Source organism: Macrobrachium rosenbergii, chromosome 5 (assembly GCF_040412425.1).
Source record: "Macrobrachium rosenbergii isolate ZJJX-2024 chromosome 5, ASM4041242v1, whole genome shotgun sequence".
NCBI classification, from domain to species: domain Eukaryota; kingdom Metazoa; phylum Arthropoda; class Malacostraca; order Decapoda; family Palaemonidae; genus Macrobrachium; species Macrobrachium rosenbergii.
The window spans coordinates 46626507-46651123 of record NC_089745.1 but is presented as its reverse complement, the minus strand read 5'-3'; the positions used below and the strand labels follow the sequence as shown (position 1 = coordinate 46651123).

Below are 24617 nucleotides of genomic sequence, written 5' to 3'. Positions count from 1 at the left end.
AGCAGATTAGCTTCCTATGTTTGAAGGCCATCTTGAGCATCTAAGTATTCTTGGCTGTTGGAAGGGAAGATTGTAGGTGTGATGGATCAACTCAAAGACATTGGCTTATTTAATGAATCATGGCATTATAAAATTCATGGCTTCATGTCAGTCATTGAGAGACAGCTTAGTGTGGGTGGAGGAAAAATGGCATCAGCATATTTTCAAGATTCTGTTCAGGGTAGCACAGTGTAATAGAAGACAGTTTCAGCTCAAGGAAACATGTCCTACTGTGAGATCAGTAGCTGAATCTGGCGATTTACAAGGTTGTTTGGCCCTTGTGGGGCATGCCATTAGTAGTTCAATTTACAATGAGCCTGAAATACAAACTTTTAGTTACTTTTCAGCTCAGTTGGACACAAAAGCTTTGAAAATGGATTTAGTGCTTTATCCTTGGGGTAGACTGGATGTTTGTTCCTTTCTGCTATTCACCCTCATGAAAGCGTTGGTCAAACACTGAGCGACCAAGAAGATAAAAATGACACTTATAGCTCCCCTGTGGATACACCAGATAAACAACCCCAGGGGTCTCCTGACACGGAGGAAGCTTCTTAAGCAACTGCATCTTTGAGACAGGTCATCAAAGAGCAAGGAACATACCACAGAATTCTGCATCCCTTCCCATGTCTTCTGTTTTGAATAATGAGGAGGAACCTCTCTTCTGTCAGTTGAGGCTGTTACATGAGCAAAGACTCCATATTATTCTTATTCCTATCTAAAAACAATTAAAGATGCTGGTTATAAGGATTATGATCTCTTGTTGGCAGGTCATCCTTAGAGTTTGTGTGTCAGATATTAAAGCACACTGGGCAAGAGTGCAATTCCAAACTTGGATCCCTCTTTACTTTTGTTGCTTTAAACATATGGTTAACTTGTACTAAAAATGCAGGTACATACCTGGTGGTTTCAGTCCACCTATGCTGTTCTCACAGATCCTAATCATACATAAAGAATATTGGACAACCAGCATCTGAACCTCTTACCTACACTGAGATTCAGGAAAATATACTAATGATTGGTTCTAATGAAAGAGTCCAATTATAATAAATAAATAATTTGTTTTATATGCATCCATCAATCATATGGGGTTCCTCCTCCTCACTCCAATATGATTATAATTTGAAGTGAGTAATTAATCTGTCCTTATGGCTCTAAGCTTGTTTGAAAAGCCAGTTCTGTTTTATATTCGTTTTAAAACTTTTGAATTGTATTATAAGAAATTTAAGTTTTGATCTTAGTACTGTACTCCAATACAATATTTTCATGCAGGAGAGGCCTCTTTATTTTAGTACTATAGTGCTTGTTAATGGTATTTTATTCAAATCTGTAGCACTCTCCTCTACAACATTGCTTTGTGGACTCTTTCTTGTAAGCCATTGTTTTAACTCCAAGGTCTTTTGAGTTTTTTGTTTTTGTCTATGAATTTTTTGAATAGGCTCCATAAAATGTGAAACTTTCTTTTATTCTCCATTGTTTCAAATTGCTTAATACCTGCCAGACATAAGCCCAGGCTGTATTCAGGAGCTAGTGACTTGCTTCATTTCAGTAAATTTTTTATTTAATGAAATCATATCAAATGACTGTAAAATTAATTATTTCTGGAATAACAAAGGATGTTTTTACCATGAAGTAGTAATTTGAATAGTGATTTTTATTAAAAATGGATTTACATTATCTACAAGAGATCTCACGAACACACTAGCATAATTCACAGTTGTAGTAAGAAAGAAGGTTACACAAATATTTTTAATTGGGCTAATCAGTCATCTTAAAAGAATAGGCAGCCTCTGCACAACATTTGAGTGTGCCTAAAATTGTTTATGTACAGTATAGAATGAAGTACTATAACAGGTTTTAACCAGCAAGCCCTGGCTGTAAACTAGCATCTTGGTGGTGGTCATAGTAAATGGATGGAATACAGATGTTTATTATGCATGAGATAGTAAGACCAATGCACGAAGTTCAGTATATGAAATGTAGTAATGAAAATACTCTACTGACTTTGAAGGTGTGCATTTTTTGTAGAACAAGTGACTCAGGTTGCATTTCATCTAATTATGCCTTTGAAAGAGCAATGAATGGGTACATCAGACTTCATAATTGTGAAAATACATTGTTGATATGACCTGGAATTTAGTACGGTAATATTAACGGTCTGTCGAAAAATTTTGAAATGATGTGAGCCCAATTTTTAAAACTACCATAAAAGTATACGGCAACTTCGTAAACACCTTAAATATTTTGATATTTAACTAGCTTCTTATTATGGTATAAGTTAAAGTCCATTTTTCAGTATCATAGTTATGTGAACTTAATGCACAGATGACAAAACTGTGTTTATTCAACATAAAAAAAATGGAGAAGTTTGATATGTTTCCTACAATTTAGCAAAGTTGTCATTAACATACAGTAACTGATTAGACCTTATGGGAAAAATATTACAGTAAACCCCCCCCCCCGTATTCGTGGACTCGCCTATTTACGGATTTCTTTGTGGAATGTATATACCCATTATTTGCAGAAAATTTGCCCATTCATGGTATTTTTCACTGAGAAATATTCAGTAATCACTGTTTTCATATCATTTTCATGAGTAAATGCACTTTTTGTGATAAAACTATTAAAATACTCAGGTAAAAGCACTTTAAGAGGGTTTTTTGTGTTTAAATTATCAAAATAGGCAGTTCTAAGTGTTTTTAGAGGGGTTCTAAGTATTTGCGGATTTTAGGTATTCGTGGGGGGGAAGGTGAGTGCGGTATGCATCCCCCCCGAATACAGGGGGTTTCTATATTACCATTTTCACATACATTGTGGTAAAAATCAGTGTTCTTTGTCTTATTAGTTTTAAATGTAGCTTTGAATTTCAAGAATTTATTTTCATATTGTTAATCTTATATCATTCACGTGCTACAAATTTGTAGAACCGAATTCATCGTCGTCACTAACAATGATAATTTTATCGCTTGAGGGAGAGTCTACTCTGTCACTAATGACAGAATCTGGTAGATCTGTTATAATGTCTGAAATACTCTCTCCACTAAGGGTATGAATAACGTAAGGTTTACTATTCACTGAGTTTTCTAACTGGGATAAATTGTCTCCCATACTTTCTGCATATTTATTCCTAGAGAACCTCACTCCTGAATGGGGGGAAGGGTCTTGTGGTGGTTGAGGAAGAGGCTGATTCTCTTTTCTCAACTCCCAGTTGGAACTGTAAATTGACTGATGTCCAGGTATTATGTCAAAGTTATCTGTCATGGCCCAGGAAGACCCAAGCATGTCGTGAACTCCACCTCTAGAGGCAAAGTTTAACTCTTCAATCTCTTTCCTAAAATCACTTGCATCCTCACCATTTCCTGTTTCTTCAAGGAGAGTTGCCATGTTGCCAGCAAGAAGTAAATACATGTATGCTTGAGGATAAGAACGGTATTTGTTTGAACATCGAGCCATTTGAATGAAGTGCTTAGCAAATGTAGACAACAACCTTCCTGATCGTAAATCTTTTACACTCTGTACCCTTTTCTTCAGATTTATTGTGGATTTTTTCTGCTTCTCGTTTGCACCGTTTACTACCTCCGTTTTGTTCTTCTGTTGCCGCCTTTTGTGAAGCATTTCCTGTAAAGTTAATTGTGGGTTGAGTTTCATTGTCTTTGCCTTTCTAGAAAATTAGTACGTTGCAAAGCCATGATGGAAATATGTTTACTACATAACTCAAGTTTTTACTTTTATATGAAATTAATTTAAGTTACTGTATATTGCTTAACTTCTCCATTGTTAGCATATTCCAAGCACAAAAATTACTTTGGTAGGAGAGTTAAATTACTTTCAACCAAGGACTGTTGATAGAACAGTGATTCTATTATTCTCAGTACATTCGTGAACCTAATGTGAAAATCCCAAAAAGAAATAAGTGAAGCATGTTGTCTTTCTTAATCTCTACTGTGGCAATAATTTTAGGACATGTATAAACCCTTTTCTCTCTTGTTCAGTGTCAGCCACCTTTATGGAAGTAATGTCAGATAACTTGCAAATAATCAGTTTTCTTTCATGTGTGTTTTTGGGTGACTGTGTCTGATGGTAATTCAGTGTTTTTATATTTCAAGATTCTTATGATTTATAGCACCAAAATTTTAATAAACTATTACATCATTGGTCCAGTTAACTGTGGGATTTCTGTTGACTGGCACTAAGATAGAATTGAATAAAGATGTAAGTTTTCTACAGTTATAATTGTCATGTTGGCGTAAAGGCCTAGCTAAACATGCTTGAAAAGTTAAGGAGATAAAACTGTACTGAGGTGCTCATGCATTTTCACTAATAATCTACAAGCATGCAAGGAGGCATTGGTTTTGAAATAAGACATACAGGACAGATTAATGTTAGTAGACTTTTTTACCAAAAGTCTTGGCAGATGGATTCAAACTGTAGTTAATAATTACTAAATCAGTATCATAGTTTTATGTGATATCAAGATCACATGTTAAAGACAAGAGCATGTTTTCAGATGTGCACAGAATACAGTCACTAAACTTATTTTTCAAAAGCCTGTTTTCACAAATGTATAGAATATAGTCACTGCACTTAATTTTTCAGGTTATTAAACTGAAGTGTCAGGAAAAACATTAGCTTTGTAACTGTGGTATATTATTTTGCTAGAATCAGTTCATATACTGTACTGCAATGGAATTGATAAGGCCATAAAGCTGTTGAAGTTTAGTTGTTTAAAATTTTGTGTCCCTATCTAACAAATTAGAATATCATGCATATCAATCTTTGTTACATTATAGACATTATTCTTTTCTTTCATATATATATATATATATATATATATATATATATGGTTTAATCAACTGTCCAAAAAAGTAGATATGGGAATTGGTAACGTCATGTATTATCTATATGGAATGAGTTAAAAACCTTGAAAGCAACTGCACAAATTGTAGTTCAATTCCAAGGAGTGACCATAATATATGTTAATCTGCTGATGAATCAGTTAGCAATGATGCTTTAGCAATTGTTGGTTACTACAAAATTGTACAGCAGAAAATTTTATTGGTTTTCCATGTTTTGAAAGGTGGAACAAGAACTAACATTACAATTTTAGTGTACATAAAGTATTCTTGTGCTAATGCTCAGTGTCTTACCTTCAGCAGTTGGTGTTCTCTTTCTTCCTCAGAGTCACTGTAAAGAACATCTTCTCCATCATCTACCTGTATTTAGAAATAGATCAGCATTTATTATACATTACTGTGTATTTTATCAATACTGTATATAGCGCATATCAAGATTGTAGTTAGTTAGCAAGGGTAACATTCATCAATCTCAGAAGAGTTTTTGTCCCTGTGCTGTATTTTGTTTCTTTCAGCCACAGGAACGAACATGCTGTTAAGGTTTACTTGGGATTGCAGGGCTAGGTCATATCATTTGGATCAATGAATAGCATGAATATAACTGTCCATCCTTTGTGGGGTTTTTTGGTTAAAATCTTTAACAGTTACTAAGAAGTCCCTACATGTGTCAAAGGATTATTTTTTCAAAAGGCATATGTGGAATTTTCTTTCTTTCTCTAAAATTGACTGACATCCTGTGCCATAAGACAAGTCATGATTTTGACGTAGCATGCTATGGTCTGTAAAGAATGGAAAACTTGTTTAAATGTATACAGGGTATTTTATGGATATTTTCATTACATTTATAAAAGAATCATATATTGATTATTTGAAAATATTACACAATAGACAATACTGTGAATATGTATGCATCACACAAATTACATTTAGTTCTTTAGGATTAGAACTTGATTGCAAGTCACTTACCTCCTTTGCTTGTCCATCACCTCCCATCAAGTTTAAGAGAGCAGGATTTATTTTCTCCATGCCATAATGTTCAGGTGTAACAAGTTTATAGATAGCCTTGACATCTAGCATTGGATAGAAGTCGTCTTCTGTTCTCATGCGTCGCATTGTTTGCATCAAGTACATTGGGAGGTTGTCTTTCATATTGCGTACAAGTGCCTGTGTGTAACAGTATGTGTTGAGAAGAAAACCTGATTATATACAGTGTTAAATGTTTACTAACCGATTTCCAATTCTGTGCTTTCTATTTTTTAGTTTCATGCATAGTCCCTTTAAATTTACTATACTGAGAATATAAAGTAAAACTGTTCCCAAAGCACTGATTTTACTTTTCATAGAATGGGAATTCTGAGTTATAAGAAGCTTATGGTTTAATTTAACATGGCCAATATGATGTAAAAGTTGCAGTTTACCTGTAATTTACTATACTGAGAATATAAAGTAAAACTGTTCCCAAAGCACTGATTTTACTTTTCATAGAATGGGAATTCTGAGTTATAAGAAGCTTATGGTTTAATTTAACATGGCCAATATGATGTAAAAGTTGCAGTTTACCTGTATTTTCCTCAAGTATCTTTCAGGTATGGTTTCCATTAGGTTACACTTATCAATGAAATAATGGGGGAGGTTTTCTGTTGACAGGCAGTTATATAAAGTTTTGAGGTAGGCTTTCAGTTTGGTGCCTAGCCTCTCCTCCTGCCAGTCACGGAAATTGTGCTCACACATCCAAAAAAGAATGTATCGAAGATGTTGCGTTTTGAGGCCTGGCACATCATTCAGATGATCTTTCATCAGAAATTCCACTAGCAGTAGAAGTCTTATCTGTAAAATTGAAGAGCCATTCCATTAACTAGTCATAGATTTAAATGGTTTATGTGACACAACTTTGTCCATACAGCAGCCCGCTTATGAGATCATAATTTAAAGAATCTCTTCCTTAAAAGCTATATTATTATGTTTCTGTTTTGTTAGGCTACCAGTTTAGAAGTGATGCATTTTGTAGATAAATCTCTCAAAAGGTGTAAGCTATACTATAGGTCTTAGTATGCAGCTACCCTTTAGGTTTTCGTTATTTGGCAGAATTTTCCAATTATCAGAAATCCTGAATTCCAAAGCATTTGATAAGCTAAGGGTCTCCTGTATGTGAGTTTCTAGCATCAGCTGATGAAAAGTCTTGTATTAAGGAAAAATTAATCAATAGAATGATTGAGTGAAAATTTATAGTGTGTTTCAGTGGTGTGAGATATGATTCTTAGTGAATGAAATAATAGTTTGCTGGGTTCTTATTAAGCATATTTGGAAATGAAAAATTATTGTAAAGTGAATGGAGCAGAAAAGTTTGCTATAAATAGGTATGCAGTACTGTGCTGTATGGCTTGTACAAAAACAGGGAATTCACTTTTGTTTTTACATTCAAGACTGTTGAAGATCATAATCATCAGAAAACACTTGTATAATGCCATCATCATCACTGTAAATGTTTTTACATCAGCTTTTCCTTTTAAGTGGTTAGATGAGACATGAGCGTTCTCCACTCTGCCTTGTGCATGTTCTGCCAGCATTGGTAAAGGCCTTCCTACAGGTTGTCTTCCTGGTTAAAAATATAAAAGATGCTGGAATTATGCAGTCCATTCAGAGGTCTATATAGAAGTTAATGGTAGCTAAATCGAGGTATGTAGCCCATTTTGGAGAGGTATTAAAAGGAAAAGCTCCAGGACCATAAGGAATAATGAGATTGGCTAAAAGTAGTTGATGAAGGAAGATTTGGGTCTGTAAGAGTGAATAAAATATAAAAGAATATGACTACAATAATATATAAAATAATAAGGAATCCACCACACTTTGAAAAGTTTAGTGGAATGAGAGAGCTTGAGCTTTATATGAAAATTGTAAGGAGATAGGAGAGGAAAGGTCAAGAGCAACAGTTGGAGTTGACAGTTGTCAGCTTTGTTCCTTGGCAGAGAATCGATAAAAAGGTACCCTGCTTAATGAGGTACTACAGGAGACTTACCATATATTTATGTTCTTGAAAAAGCATTTGATGATACTAAGACAAGCAATGAGAAGGGCATTAAAAATGGAGAGGGTATCAGAGAGACTTATAGTTATGTAACCTTAACATGACTCAAGATTTAGAGCAAATAGTAGTGGCAGATATTTCAGAATAATCCGAAATAGGTGTTTGTGTCCACCAAGGATTAGCACAGAGTCGTGTATGGATTTTCTTTATAATGAAGGAAGCTGCAAAAGAATGTAGAAGGCCCTGTATGCTAAATATATAGCAGACATCGTGATAACAGCAGTCAGAGGTAGAGGTCATATAAAAATTTTAAAGACAGATGTGTGGAATAGAGAGAGAGAAGGAATGAAAATCTATGTAAGCAAGACAAAGCTCATGGTAATGGGAAAGAAAGGCGTAGAAAAATGTATATGAAGAAGGCTATGCAGATGCTGTGAGAGAGATGTAAAGGTGAACATAATACTAGGCCCAGTATCAAATGTAATGTGGTGTCACAAGAGATGCTTAAGATTGCAGAGATGAATAGAGTAAGGGATTTTAGATGTCTGAAGTGTATAAGAGCAAACTGGGAAGAAATGGAGGAAGATAACATGTTTTGATCAGGGAGGAGAGTCTAGAAGAAGTAAAAAATTTTTATCTACTGGGAACCAAACTAGACTGTTTGAGGTAGGCACTGAGAGGGATTTAAAAAATGAGTAGCAGTAGCATGAATGATGTTGAAAGATGTTGATATACTAAATATGAGTATCGACTCAGTAAACAGCAACATTTTATGATGCGTGCTTAAGGCCTATGCTACTCTGTGCAGCCAAAATGTTGTCACCTACAATGAAAATGGAGATTTTGAAGAGGTGTAGCAACAAAATGCGACCAAGTGTAGTGGAAAGCTCGTAATATAAAAATGGAGTTTTTGAGAGTTGTGATGTTTAAAAGCTGGGAAATAGACTGAAATCTCAAAGATTAAATGGTTTGAACATATGATGATAATAGGCAAGGACAAATTAGACCGAAAAACTGTATATTTGGAATCAACAAGATGAGTGCTAGTAGATTGGACTAGAAGATATGAAGAAATCACTGAGATCAAGATGCTTAGACCACAAGTGAAAAAGCATTAATGCTAATGATGATTTTGTACCTAAGAAGGGATGCAAAAATAAAATGGCATGTTAGAAGTAGTGTTCATCATGGCTTTATGAAAGATGTTCCTACCTGTGAGTGTCCCAGACTTCTGAGGAGAAGTTGTTCAGCCCTTGCGAACTGAATCTGCCATTCAATCTTCATAACTGTGTTTGGTTGGCTTGGGTTATAGTGTCCAATTGGTACAAGGTTGCAGCCCATCTTGGCAACTTCTTCAATGTACTGAGGCTTTGGCCATCTGCAAGCAAAAATCATGTTATGTTGATGGTGGCTCCAGATTCCGTTTGACAAGTAAATTTTATTTATTTAGTTTTCAGCTGTTTAAAGGAAACCTGTGGATGAATTTTCACCTCATAGGCATGACAGTACAATTCTTCCAGAAACTAATGAAATTATAAATTTTTCATGATAGAAGGATTACAAAATGACAAGTTGAAACATTTTAATTTGCAGATTCAAAACATTAGCTTACCAGAACACTTCAGCATAGAGGGAAAACCAACTTAGAATCTGCTAAGACGATCCTAATATAACAAGGGAAGTAGTATATCTTATTCTTTTGAACGTTTGCGTCTGATCTCAACTGGGAGTGTAGGTGGCAGGACCTCGATATAAGATAAGAGTTTGTAAATATGAAGCATGAATGTTTTTTGTTTATAGTTGTACCAAGAATAGAAATGTTGGCAAATTTGAGCAACTTAAGTGGAAGCATGTTGAGTAGAGGGCATCTTTTTTTATTGAAATGGCACTTTCAGTTAAGAAAATACTTTATTTGAACAGGTGATTATTGGACTTAGTTGAGATTTTAGAATCATTAAAATGGTACTGTTTGAGTCAGACACTTTTGGCTTGGTATCAATTTCCTGAGAAGCTGTTGGCAGGGTCTTTTGTAAGGAGGGTAGGATAAAAGTTCCGATTCACTTGCAGGCAGTCAATTGGAGAGGCTGAAGAGTAACATGAGTAACTTCTGGAGGGAGGAGGAGGTGGAATGGCATCTCCAGCTCTTCACATGATATGGTATAATTGGAATATAAATTGTTTGAATAGGACTCGAGTAACCAGAACCTGAATTACTTGCACTCAGACTAATATCAGAGCAAAGTAACCTATGCAAAAGGCATCTAGATACACCGACTTGGTGTCATAATAGTTGTTCAGGATTATAAAATACACTTGGAATTTTAGAATCCTGGAATAGGAACAGGAGCAAATGGTGAGGAGGCAGGGGTTGAGAGCCCTGCTGGGACAGATGGGCAGGTCTTAGAAGGGTAAGAGCTTTTCTGTTACCTTGGGGATGTAAGAGAGTAGCTTCGGCAGGATGGAATGGAGAAATGGAGTTACGGATTGTTAAGATCCATTAAATAGGGATTTGGTGATGTGTATTAAGAGACTGGAAGACAAATTGAGATCTCAAAGATTAAGATGGTTTGGACTTGTGATAAGAATGGATATGGAACTGTTGGTCAGAAAAGCAGTAGATATGAAAGTATCATGACAAAGACCTGTCAGAAGTTCCAGATAATCATGGAGGAAGGGGATAGATAAAGATCTTGACCTGATGGGAGTTCAGACAGAAAGAGCACAAGAGAGAAAGAGTGGAGAGAACTCTTAATATAAGAATTCCAGCAGTTTTCTTACCTGTAGACCATTTTCGTTTCTGGATCATTCCTTGGCTTTCGTTCCCTCAGCTTCCATTCAAAAGCACAGTGGGGCCATTCTTTCAGAATTAGTGATGGAATGAATTCAGTATTATATTTTGGCCCGATCTGTTTTGAATAAAAGGAAATATTTAGTACATGGTTAACAGGATTTCCTTGCACACTTTATTTGTGCTCTATAGTTCAAATGGATGCACTCTTACAGTTTTACTGAATTTTTATATTTTATCAAAGAAATTTTGTTGTAATGCAACAAAGTTTGTCATTATAGGTTTCCTGTATTAATTATTAAAGAAGGTGTAGAAGCATCAGAATCATGTACCTGATGGTTTAACTTACCCCCTCAATCATTAACTGACTTGCAAGGATTGCTGGCATTTGCATGCTGCTTGCATCCATCAAGTGTTGCTTTCCTAATATAGTCAGAAGCTCCTGAAACTCATCCTCGAAGCATTCAAGGTAGCGAATTGATGAAAAATATGTTCTTAATTCCACACGAGTCTTAACACCATAGGCATCACCTTCTTCCTTAAGTTTTATTTTCCGGTTCACAAAGCATCCTTTGTTAAGGTCTGCATCTAGCTGGGGTAGCTCTTTTGGCATATTAGAATCATCTTGCTCACTTTCTTCTTTTGGAACATCTGGTGGAGGTTTTGTCAGATCTTTCATCAGATAATTATAAGTTTTATTGCCAACATTGTTGTCACCATCCACTTCATCTTCACCATCTTCTTCTTCACTCTCTTCTTCAATTTCTGCCAGAACTCTCTTTAAATTTGCATATTCATCTTGTGTATTAATTTTTTTTCTGTCTTTCTTTGAAATACTGAGTTGATCCATGTTTGGGCTCATTTTTGGAAAAATTCCACTTGGTCTCCTTTCATTAAGGTTCCGAATATTGTTAGGGAGTCCTTGGGTTTTAACTTTTGCCCCGGGAAAACCATTTTGCTGAGTGTTCACAGTTTGATGTGAGCTGTGTGACTGTAGCAGCTTATTACTAGGGTAATTGAGTGGCATTACTCCACTTGGCCGCCGTCCCATGATTGCAAGAGATGGTGGTATCATCTCGTCATCAGATGATTCATTTTCATTTTCCTCCTCAAATGAGGAGAGAGATGGCAAAGTCTGTCGATATGTTCCAGAGTCTGGTATTGTTTCTTCACCTTCTACAGTGCTGATGAGAGAGTTCCTTCTCAGAGGCCTTAGGTCAACTACAGGATCTGGTTGACTGTCATCAACAGGGACCATGAAAGCATATATGTCTTCGTAGGTGTTGTTTCGAGATACTCCAGGGATAATGTCAGCACACCTGAGTCTTACATATCCTGAAAGAGTGAACCAATTACTTTAATTTAATGTTTCTGAAAGATTCCTCTGAAATGTTTTCCAAATATATTGAGTTGTTTGCAGTGGATGTTGTATTCTATTCACTGCTGAAACATTAGACCTTGAGACTGAAAATTAGCAGAAAAATGTGTTTAAGTATACAGTACACAATAAAATAGGGTAGCCACACTCTACTGTATATGATTTTGAGCAAGATTCCTTTAATTATGGCTTCCAGCAGTGACTGGACTCTGGAGTTCTTTGTACCAATTCCCTATTGTTCTGTCTTACTGATAACCCTTATGACTATAAATACTCTTTTGGCAAGGGATTCATTTGTTCAGTTTCACATTTTGTTATGATAAGAGAATAATGTAAAGTTCTGTTTTTTTAGTTATTTCACTTGCTGTATTTGAAATCTGTATAAAATGACTTTTTATCTATATAATTGACTAATCAAATTTAGATTTCGTTTGACGTAACTGTACCTTTATGCCTGTATGAGTACTCGATGCAGAAATGGTATGAAGGTCCATCTATATCTGTATAATTACGCTTTTGTAGTTCCTCTATTTGTTTATCAGGGTAAACATATAGGTTGTCTTGTATGATGTATACCTGTGAAAGAATTCAGTTAATATTTCAAGTTGGGTTTGCTAAGGTGGGGGAAAGTAACCAAACTGGCTATATAGTGGCAAATTCCATACAGTATCTGCAGTGATGTGAAGCTTAATGTACAGTTACTCGGCTGAGAACGACAGAAAATTCTTTAGTACAAAGTCCAAAGTAATGTGCTCTGGTTAAATTGTGAGTGACAGAAATATAAAGGAAATGAAGTAACCCTCTGTAGAGAGAATGCCTTTGATCCAGCGGTATAAATAAAATTACAAGGAGATTCTCATCTTGTGTGAAAACATTCATCTCATAAAAGAACTATCAAAATTCTAGTACTGTAGTTGTATAAGATATGCTCGAGGGAAGAGTTTGCTAATAGGTGTGGTATTTCAAAGTTTCTATTATTCTTGCATTATTGTGAAGTGAAAAAGAATATCAGCCATTGAAAATTAAATGATCCATGTATTTACAAATGTATCATAAGGAAGACAAGCCATTTGTGAAGAACAAAATTTTATGCATATGAACAAGTTGAGCAAGAGGGGATTTCAGAATGACTGTTGGGAAAAGGGTAAAGAGTTGGGTTAAAGAACAGATTTCTGATAACACCGCTATATGGGGAAAAGGAGTACCGTAGCATTAACCACAAACTGAGTAAAGCAGTCAAAAACAACCTTTAAATCATTATGTAGAGAAAGGCTGTATAACCAGGGTGTTAAACTCATACCCTAAAAAAATTATATATATATATTATATATATATATATATATATATATATATATATATATATATATATATATATATATATATATATATATATATATATATATATATATACACACACACACACACACACACACACACACACACACACACACACACACACACACACACACACACACACACACACAGTATAGCCAGTGTTGAAATAATTGCAGGAGATATCTGAAAGATAAGTATCATAGTGTCAGTCTTGTCATTAAGAAGCCACATGGAAGATTGAGTTGTAGGCAGTAAGAATCCAAGCCTTTATGGAATAGAGTTGTCAAGATGTAATCTGTAGAGATAAGAACTTAATGGATGGCTATGAATAGCTATACCAGGAATAAAATCAACAGAAAGATTCTCAGAAAAATGTTTAACAGGCGCATGCTTTGCGAAAGAAGAGTGAATATCAGTATTTTGGATAAGACAAAAGAAATGGCAAATTACTGATTATGTTCTTATATACTTTCCAAGAAATTAGAGCTGGCTTTTCATGCACTTCCTCTGACAAACCGGAATATTTGTTGATAGGATTACCAACCTCAGCCTTACAAGTAGTACAATTTTTTTATTATCCATCTCATAAAAGGATCTACTTAAGGCACTTGATACCATGTGTAGTACATGTTATGACTTAGTTACATATTTTATCCATAAATGGACATTGAAATTTCAATGTACTGTATAATATAGCCCAATACATCACTCACTCACACTGAAGCATTTAGTTATAAAATACCTAATGGAAACTTACTGTCAGGTCAAAATTTAAGTCTCTGTAAGTCTTATAAGGGTCCAAATGTTTTTACAGCAAAGTCTTTCAACTGACAGTGCTTATATTGCAGGGTATGTTGTATGTAATGCAATTAATATGTTAACTGATTTCATAGGTAATGTATGATGAACCACCTACAGGTTAGGGACACGAATACAAGGCACCATTTATATGTAAGGTTTTGCTTTTATGTATTACCTGTAGGGGTGATGGTAGCTCCATGTACTTCTCTGTTTTGGACTGGTACAGGACATGGGTGCCAGAAATCTCCTCGAAGCCACCCATGTAGACAATCTTCCTCTTGGAAGGTGTTAGCTTCTTGCCAAGTCCTTGTTCCCGATCTCTAATGTGATGGCTGATGTCGATTTTTTCTCTTCAATGGAAACATGAAAGTGTTTGTTGATTTAGTGTTGCAGGAAGATTTTTGTTAGAATTTTTGCATGTAGTGTATACTTATCAAGGTACAAGTATTTGTTCAGCATTGTATGTGGTAGAGAACTTTGAAAATTACATTATATTGTTAAAAATAAATGAAATTGTCAAGTCCACTGAAAGATGTCTATCAAGGATGAAGCATATAAAGGAATAATAGCTACCTTCTTTTTTTTTACTGGGTATAGGAGTTTACAGTGTCATTCATGTTCTAATATAAAATATTTTATGAAATTTTGACAACTTTAAAAACCATTGCCATAACATCGTTAGTTTTGGCAAAATTGTTACATTCAGTGATTTTATAAAGAAAAATCTCAGGAAGTTAGTAACATGAAACCTATGTACAGTGTTAGCAACCTGGGTATCTTTATTTCCATGCAGTTTATCCAGAAAGTTTGTAAGTCACCATAATTATTCACTCTTGACTTTCAGATGATTTACATGTTAGGCAAAGCATTATTATACTAATAATGTTCCATTCAACTGCTGTACTGTGAAGTATGTAGAAATATAGGAATTATCATGAAATGTGCTCGTTTATGATTATCGTGAATGAGGAGTGTAGGGGACCATTAATTACAACCTAAATTTCTGTAGTACTTCAAAGTTATACAATGTTATTTACGTAACGTACACATGCAAAATTTAAAACATTGGAAGCACTACAGTAACTATATTAGTAAAACAGAACCTGACCCCATACCAAGGAAGTATTAAGAATCATTTCATACATACTTGCTGTAATTTCTGTAGAACTGGACTGACAAAACCAGAAGGTTAAGGAGGAAGTTGTCTGGTCTGTTATGGAAGTCATTTCTCATCTGTTCCATAACTATTGCATTTTGCTCCTTCTGTTTGTCTTCCCATTTCTCAACTGGTGATTTAGTTGGTGAGCCAAAACCAAGAGGGGTTATCTGTGGGAATTGTGCATTTAGAATTGTCAGGCATGAAATTTTACTGAGCATATTGTATGGGAGTAAATGGTTTACATATATTACGAAAGCATTAGATGCAAACTACAACATGGTTTTCTGAAATTATGGTACACCAATGAAGGAAACTGTGTGTTACATTAAGTACATGGTACACTTTCTATTCTTCTAGTTGTCTGCACTTGTGTGCCCTTGCCAACAATTATTTGCAGTCTAATTTTGAATATAAATGGTTAATAGGATTTTAGAATTCTGTTTCGTAGAATTTCAAGTAACAGTGAGTTTTATCTGTGAAGATTTTTTTATTTTGCCAATTAGTAAAATGTGACTTATTCAGATGTGTAAAAAGTATGGATATATGTAGGTTTATGTTATGAAAGGTGGTGACTGTGGTATGTGCAGGATGTTTTTATTAAATGATGAGTTGGTTTTTAATGCAGATGGTTTTGGTTCTTGATTTTTTTTTTTACATTTGTGTTAAGTTGTAGGCACTTTAGATTACACAAGTTATAACTGAAATTGGTTTCTTACGTACCGTTGGCTCAGCAGTGTCTGCACTATCATCAGCTGGTCGCTTCTTTTTCCTAAAGATATTTCCCATTTTCCTCCTGTGAGGGGGCTTCACTAATAGCCCCACCCACTTTATCCTGCAAAGAAAAATTCTCCTTTAATAGATTGCAAAAATTATTAAAGTAAGTTTTTCATGGGTACCAGAACCAGAAAAGATGGGCAGTGAAACTGCAGAAAACTCTGTAAAGAACATATAAAACAGCACGAAGAGTGGTGCAGTAGTCATTTAGGGTCATATTCATTAATATATAGGAAAAAAGATTGGCAAATCTCATTGGAGAGTCTGATTGGCAGTAATGACAAAATTCCGGAAATTACCAAGCCTGTTATTCCACAGGACTACATTAATGTGCTGAGAAAGGAAACTGCATTATTTAAAGCTTTTAAAAGGCTGGCAAACCGTAAGCATTCCAGCATCCTGGTTCCTATTGATCATATGCCAGCTTGTATATTGAGTGTCCAAATGTCCTCTATGCAAGGTTCTCAAAGTTTTGTTTTCATTTCAAATTACATTTCAAAATTTGTAAAACTCTATTAAGATAGAGTTTTATATTATACTTTGTGTTTTGTAAGCTTTTACTTTTTACTCTTGTGTACAATTTTATTGATTCTAAGCTTTTTTGAGAATAGTATTGATGCAGAAATTGCAAGAATGCTATTGCATTGAACGTTATCAAAGTCTCTCTATGTGTGTCTCTCTCTCAAGAAAAATGCTGTACTTTTGCTGGGAGATTCGAATGCAATTAGAGTGTATCAGAGGGGACTGTTAATGGTTCAAGTTTATTCTTCTTTTTGTCAGGTGCCATACAACAAGTCTCTTTTTCTGACTGGGAAAAGACTGACTCCTCACCAGTCTCATGCTAGTTATGTTTATATAAAACCCATGTTAAAGGCAGTGGGAAACTGAGGTTGCATCATGTATGCGTTTTGATTCGGTAATGAAAGTCCAAATATTTGTACTAAAGGTTATATATTATTTAACACTTATATAAATTTAAAAAATGTCTTATATAATGTCAGTTGTGAAATTTCATAAACAGTTAACGAATTTGCAGATTAAATGAACAATTTTTGTATCTGTAGCATATTTCTAGAACAGCTTGGAAGGTCTCCATTTTAGTATTTATATTTGTTTATTGGAAACTGCTATCAGTTTGTGGTGCTTTAGCTTTTTTTGTAAGCATCTGATATTATTCAGTGCAAGAAAACTTTTCCTCCTCCTCTCATTTTTATCTTAATAGTCACATCTGAGATAAGTCCCATTGTCCCGGTACCAGGACATTGTATTTAAGGTCTTTTATAGTATTGTTAATCTGTAAAAATTATGATTTTACAGTTTCCTTATGAATTAGGTGACCTGTCAGGAAGAAGTGTCACTTACCAGAAATTTGGTACTGCATCACCCGATTAAATATCGTTTGTTATCTTTTCCTCCAGAGTATCCTCCGACTAAAGTGCATTTTATTATATTTTTAGTATTTTTTCTGGGCATCTTCCCCTTCCCTATTTAGAACAGGATTCTGTCATCTCACATATCCCTCTATCAGTGATGGTCTGACATCTACCTTTCTGTTTGCTTGCTTTTGGTCATTGATTCAGCCTTTATATTTTGTTGAAATTACCTCAAGACATCCTCTTGCCTGGTGCACTTATTTTAAAACCGCACATTTATTGTTATCCCTCATTTTGAGAACACTTGAGTGTGGATCCTAATATGTTGTGATTCACCACCTTATAAACAATGGTATTTTTATAGGGAGATGGGGGTCTGGCATGCCCTGCTGCTGTTCTCACAAGGTGTTTGACATCATGTTGGTGGGTGATACTTTAAAATAACTTTCCTATATAGATTGTCAGATATCTTATGCTACCTTCTTTTAAATCAAGATTCTTCTCTCCTCACATCATGCACCGAAAGTTGTCAACATCACACTCTTGCTGCATTTGGTTGCCAAGTAGCAGTTTACACCTAAGAGCAACAAGTCACCTGTACTGATTTTTGTTGTCATTTAGTACTTTCAAGAATCTTTCTTTCTGACACATTCTGACCGTTCAGTAATGCAAATTTTGGCAAGCCGAGCCCCCAGATCCCTGTCATTCTAGCTGATTATTTTGATGGCAGACTTTTGTGTTGTTATCCTCTCAATTCAGTCATTTAAAGACGACTGTACAGTATACTGGCAAACAGGCCCACTACCACATTTTATTATGAACTGCGAAATGAAATTCTAGATGGGGAAAACGTATGTTTCAGCATTATTATTAGTGTTTGCTTTCTTATGCTGGTTTTACTCAGTCTAATGGTAGAATAACAAATTTAAAGACATCCACATACTCATGTCTTTTCCCTCAGTTTTATTTCTTCAGCTCTGTATGATAACAAATTTCAACCTTCCTGCTTGTTTGCCAATACGCAGTGACGCACACATGCCATTCAGTTATTTTTGGCAGTAGCTTAGAATCGCTTGGTTAGTAGGTATTTTGGTATTTTCTACCATGACCAGATGGTGAAGGTGCTCCCTGTCTAACATGTTCTATAGTCTATACCTTGTGCCATCTTTATCTTCTCTCTCCTAAGGCTTCCAAATTGACAGACATTTCACCTACCAGTGTGGTTCACATTCTCACTACAAGAGCATGCTGCCTTAACATTTATTATAGCATTTTTACCAAATTATTTAAATTTCATGTTCTTTAGTCTGCTGCCATATAATTTAAAATTTTCACAGTTTCTCTTTCATATTCTTTTACCAACGATGCATCATTTTCATAAAAAGTATCCTAATATTTGCCTCTGTACACACACGCACGTTCCACTGCTAACGTAAAAATTCATAGTAACTTGCCTTATAACACTCCTAAATACATGAATGCGTCGCCTACTTTCCTGTTCTTGTAATTTTCGTTAACATGAATTATTTACACGAGTCCCAGGCTTCAATTTGTTATTGCCAATATCTTCTAGTATTCACTTTTGAAGCCCCTTACTTAAAAGCACTTTCAAAATCTTCCCATTTCACTGGATTCTGTAATAGTATCTCTTTCCTGCTAGATCCTCAGATACTATCAAATTCTAATGTCAGTAATCTTTTCGCCTTCCATTTACACCCTCTCATATTCCACAAGCATACTTATTGTTTTTCTTGTTCTACTTTTTTTTTTTTTTTTTTTTTTTACCCGGAGAAAATGCACTTGGGGTTGGTTGGTAGAGTGATGATGATTGGCAGAAAATCATGTCCAAATAATATTGTTATATTTCATGTAACAATGGTGATCTGGGTGGAAGCTTATTCATTAACCAAAATCACCGCCCCCCCCCCTCACATATATGTTCTATCGGTGAATAAGGCTACCGAGTTGAGTTTACGAAAAACAGGTGTTCATAAGTCCAAAGGTAAATAGCACAGCCTCTGAAGTCAACGTCATGAAATCAGTGTCGGGTGCACTTTCATGCAGAACTTTCTTTTTTGTATTTTCCTTATATTTTAACTCTAACGAATAAATCAAACTAAATTATACGAGAAAATTGTAATTATCAATATTTTCTAAAGATCAGATTCCACTTTAAACTTGAAATTGATAAAAGTTACCATGTGGGGAGCTTTATGGGGAGGTAAAATGAACAGCCACCTATATCTTCTGGTGGGGGAGTATCTCCAATTGATTTTCTTGGCAGTAGTTTCATGGCTTTGGAGTCTTTCTAGACAGTGATTGCATTAAAGCACTAATCTAAGTTGAATGACTTTTATGATTATTGACATACACAGTTCTCTCTACGTTCATTGTTGTTACGATGGAAATTTATGTCTGTGACTGTTGTTTTTAATAATGTAAGCTTTAGGATACATTTTTATTTTATGAGGCCGTTTATTCCATGGTCAGGTGCAAGTTATGTTCATATGAGACATTATTGGAAGATTAACTTCCTGAAGTACTTGAAATAGCATGGCAACAACAACTTTCAGTAACCATCGTTGTCTACTTGGAAAGAATATATGAAAAAAAGCCATTCTTTCAATAGTACATTCCCTTAATTGACAGAAATACAATTAATTAGATAAAACTCCAACTGTGCTTGAAAGAAATTTTTTGGTTTTTGTTAGTCTTTTGTAGGTAAAATAATCTAGCGGTAAAAAATTGGACTGGGAAAATTTACGATAGAATTACAGTACATTTTGAAAGAGTATTCTGTGAAGTGGTAACTGACCAGTTTCTAAGTTAAGGAAGCAGTTGAACTGACTAGAAATATGTATTGCTGTGTGAATTCCTTAGTAATCCTTCCACTGATAAAGATACCAGTTATGAAAGCAACAATTTTCAGTGTTGAGTATTTCATACAAAGAAGACATCAAAAGAGCACTTGTTCTCATCATAGGGAGTGGCAGTGACTCAAGGTTGATTAGATAAACCAATGACTTCTTATCATATTAAAATGCCAGTGACATTTTTTTCTACTTTCAAAATTCATTCTAGTAACTAGATGGCAAAAAAAAAAAAATGTTCACATGCTGGCAAACAGTATTTGCATATTTTGTGACTTGTTAAACTGGATAATACTTCAATTGTGATAGAAGAAAAGGATTTTATTCATAACAGATTTAAGAATTGTCACACTGAGCTTGATTTCCATATCTCAAGAAGGGTACCGTAGATATTGGTTTTGCACAGTTTCCATTGTTCAGAGGATACTTCAAGTTTACAGTTCTGTTTAGTCAATGTACATGTTAGTTTTGGTTACATAACTTGGGACACTTGTATTTTGTTGTTCAATGAGAATCCCAGCTGAACTTATTCCTTTAATGAAACTGAAGTTGTCTAAGTGTTTGACGCTGTTCAGGTTGCCTATGTAAAAAAAAAAGTAAATTGTTTTTAGCCAAGAATATCAAACTGGAACTACTATAACTACTACAGTAAAGGTAAAGCAACCAAAAAGAGAGGACCTTGAATATTAACAAATTTAGGTGAATTACTTTGATGATATCCATGATGAGGCACTAGAGAACATTGTCTCCAGAAAGTGTATTGGAATCCAAATGCTGTGGTAAAAATATGTTGTTTCAAAATAATATATTAATGTATTAGAATCCTCCCCTCCCATGAAAGGGAAATTAGCATTGGTTAGAAATTATGCTATTAATAAAATGGCAAGTTTTGTACCGAGCATAACTCTGTCAAGGCCACTCAAATATGTAGCTGTCTATTAACCAGTGAACCTGCTGAAAAAAAATTTTTTTGCATGTTTTTTTATTAGAAACGTTCAAAAGAAAAATATGAGGAAACTTGGCAAATATAGTCGTCATGTGTTTTCCTCCATATAATTAAGTTTCAGGGGGAATAGACACAACATTCATATGGTTTACACGGCAACAGATAGTAAAGTATGAGCCTGAAGGGTAACTGTTTTGAAAAAATTACCTACTGAATATATTTGTTAAATCTTTGCAAATTTTGTTCGCCCAAATTTGAGGTAATTTAGTAACGTAATTAGCACAAATGGAAACTTGATTGCCTTCCACTTTCATTGGCGAAGATAAAGTATATAAATATAGATTGCCTTCCACTTTCATTGGCGAAGTTAAAGTATATAAATATACATTTAAGATAAAATACTTTCACTGTGCAATGGATATTTCAACATCTGGCACATGGTTTGATGTCATATCTCATAAAACAATTGTTCTCATTATCAATAAGCAATTCTGTTTTCACAGCAGAACTATCTATGTTCTACTGTAAAAGATTTCACGCTTCCAAAAGCATGTTAGCTCATTTTTATTGTACAAGAATTTTTTTTGTTATTTTGTGCTTTATTCTATTTCAAAACACGTTTGTTGTCTTCCTCATTCAGAGAAAGTTACTAATACTGTGGTAATATGACTGGAACAAACTCATTCCCTCAAGTAACTTCGAGCACTGTTGCAAGTTATTAAAACAAATGTCATTACAATTTGTTGAGTACTAATTCTCCTAAAGAGAGAGAGAGAGATTCTGTTAACGGCAAAATTGGGCAGCAAAATTGAATATAAAATTTAGGCCAAAGGTCAAGTGCTGGGACCTATGAGGTCATTTAGTGCTGAAACGGAATGTAAGAGGGTTTTAAAGGTGTAACAGGAGGAAAACTTCACAGTTGCACTATGAATCAATTGTGAGGATAGAAAGTCAGATGGAAGAAAAAATATGAATGGAGGTACAGTAAAAGGGATGAAAGAGGTTGTAGCTAGGGGCTGAAAGAACGCTTGCTGCAAAGAACTTTAAGTAATGCCTACAATGCACCACATTAGATGCACTGATGGCACTAGCCCTCTACGGGGGCCAAAATTGTAGCCAATTGTAACAAGTAATTTGTTGATGTCAGTCTGAAAATTTTTACCGGAGGCTTTATTTTTTAATTTATCAACCCACGTAACTTTATAAGGTCACTGCTTAGTTATTTAGGTAGTGTGCGACATATTTTCCTTTTATACCTAAAGGGAATTGATTCCTTAATATAATTCTTTAGATTGTCTTCAGGTTGGTCTTGAAGTCACTGTGGGTCATTTCTTTCAATGAAAAGTTTATTAGCCTTTTATTCCTAACACAGATATCTGACTTTATTTGTTCCTTAATGTGGTGTTTTCTCACAGTACTTCATAGATAAAAGTTTAATACAGTATCTACCTTTCACTAGGGAATTATTATACTGTATTTCACGGTAAATATTGTGATCCTGTTCTGTCATTTTGTTATGTTTTAGGTTTTATTACTATAGTCATCAGTGCGATAATTATATCCAGTTCTTCAAGGAAATCTGTGTAAAAAAAATTAAATAGTAATTGTGGTAAAACATAGTGCAGTGTTAATTCATTCTTTTACCTTCATCAGTGAGATGTCTGTTACCTTCTTGTGTCACCTTTAAACAAAATCAAACTTACCTAAAAGAATTTATGCAAAATCTGTATGTCGGTAGCAGGAAAGTTCATGAATGGTTAACAAATACTCTCTTGTATTCAAGTTTTAGAAATGATTTCGAGAACCACTGTTGTATCACTGGATATTTATAAACAAATATGCAAAGTCCTCTATTAATTTCCACTGTTTTAGTTGTCAGCCACTACAGTCTTGTGCAAGTAGTCAACCACTACAAATGTATGCATGTGGATTTGATAGCTGTACAGTTTTTACTGATATCAGTAGAATTTCTTATTAGGTTTTTGGCTCTGGGGTGTGTTAAGGCTGTAATCAGCATATCTTATCTTTAGTAATCTACACTAGCCCTCCAGAAATATTTCAAAACGATATTTAGATAAGCAAGAAAAACTATTGTTGTGTTCTGTTTTTGCCTGAACTTGTTTAATGAAATAATTGCCGCATTATGTTACATTAACTGGGAAGATGTTATATCAAGCACTGTTATAAACTGCTCCAGGATACGAGGCACATATTTTCTTATCAGTGGGAGAAAAGATTAAACGCTGTCACATGCCTGTTTAATTTGGTCAATGTCTCCCATTCGTAACTATACATACAGGCTTTCATAACTTAGTTTGTTAATTAGTTACTTAAACATTATTATAATTTGTAAAGCATTACTGAATCAGATTACTTTTCTGTTGTGCATTTGATTAGTATGTTTTGGAGTACAGTTAGTAATTAGGTAGCATTCAAAAGGCGCTTCATGTATATGTAACGTGCATTGAATGCTTTCATGCTGTTCTGAACATCATTCTGTGTTTTTTAATGTTTTTTCTATCTACACAGAACTGTCTGTTAGTGTACTATTCCTTTACCTAGCATTATATTCAACATTTTTTTTGCAACTTGTTTGGACAAGTGCCATTAATGGGAATATACAGTGTTTCTTTCACCTTTTGTCTTGCCCCCTTCTGTATTCAGTATGCATAAGGGAAGTATCATTCTATGTCCCAGACTGTTTTACAGCTGGCCATTTGCCTTTTTTAGTTTTTTGTAATAGAAAACTATTGAGATGGCTTTGTCTGTCCGTTTGCACTTTTTCTGTCTGCCCTCAGATCTTAAAAACTACTGAGGCTAGAGGACTGCAAATTGATACGTTGATCATCCTCCCTCCAATCATCAAACATACCAAATTGCAGCCCTCTAGCCTCAGCGGTTTTTATTTTATTTAAGGTTAAAGTTAGCCATGATCGTTTGTGTGGCACCACTATAGGTGCCAACAACACAGGCCACCACCAGGCCGTGGCTGAAAGTTTCATGGGCTGCAGCTGAGAGTTTTTAATTTGCCATGACTGACAGTTTCATACAGCATTATACACTATACAGACATCTCAACTGTGCCAACGAAACTTCGGCACATTTTTTAATTTTTTTTTATATACAGGCAGTCCCCAGTTACCGGCGGGGAATCCGTTCTCAGCGGCATGATGATAACATAAAATTGCCAGTAACTGAAAATAAAGTCTACAGGCTCCGAAAAAATTGTACGGTGCCAACTACCGGTTATTGGTGCCGTAATGAAAACTATTTCATACA

The 24617-nt window shown here is 34.8% G+C and overlaps 2 protein-coding genes across 9 annotated transcripts in view; one reads left to right on the top strand and one right to left on the bottom strand.

Moving 5' to 3' along the window:
• Positions 1 to 24617, top strand: part of rudimentary (carbamoyl-phosphate synthetase 2, aspartate transcarbamylase, and dihydroorotase rudimentary) — a 186132-nt gene that overhangs the window by 91669 nt on the left and 69846 nt on the right. The gene's annotated exons all lie outside the window — the stretch shown is intronic.
• LOC136838744 (uncharacterized) lies at positions 1676 to 23292 on the bottom strand. Its single transcript, XM_067104199.1, has 12 exons — positions 23042 to 23292; positions 16096 to 16207; positions 15364 to 15542; positions 14392 to 14566; positions 12527 to 12656; positions 11052 to 12037; positions 10693 to 10820; positions 9127 to 9292; positions 6450 to 6716; positions 5856 to 6053; positions 5184 to 5249; positions 1676 to 3654 (listed from the first exon to the last, which is right to left on the bottom strand). The coding sequence occupies exons 2-12, from the start codon at positions 16159 to 16161 to the stop codon at positions 2947 to 2949; spliced, it is 3069 nt and encodes a 1022-aa protein (XP_066960300.1). The 5' UTR covers positions 16162 to 16207; positions 23042 to 23292; the 3' UTR covers positions 1676 to 2946.

What these genes read in the sequence shown, in the direction of transcription:
- LOC136838744 (XM_067104199.1), bottom strand. Translation starts at nt 16,161, where the DNA reads ATGGGAAATATCTTTAGGAAAAAGAAGCGACCAGCTGATGATAGTGCA. An exon ending in GTACTCATACAGGCATAAAG is followed by an intron (nt 12,038 to 12,526) that starts GTACAGTTACGT and finishes TCACTCTTTCAG; the next exon opens with GATATGTAAGACTCAGGTGT. An exon ending in GATACTTGAGGAAAATACAG is followed by an intron (nt 6,054 to 6,449) that starts GTAAACTGCAAC and finishes TGTTACACACAG; the next exon opens with GCACTTGTACGCAATATGAA.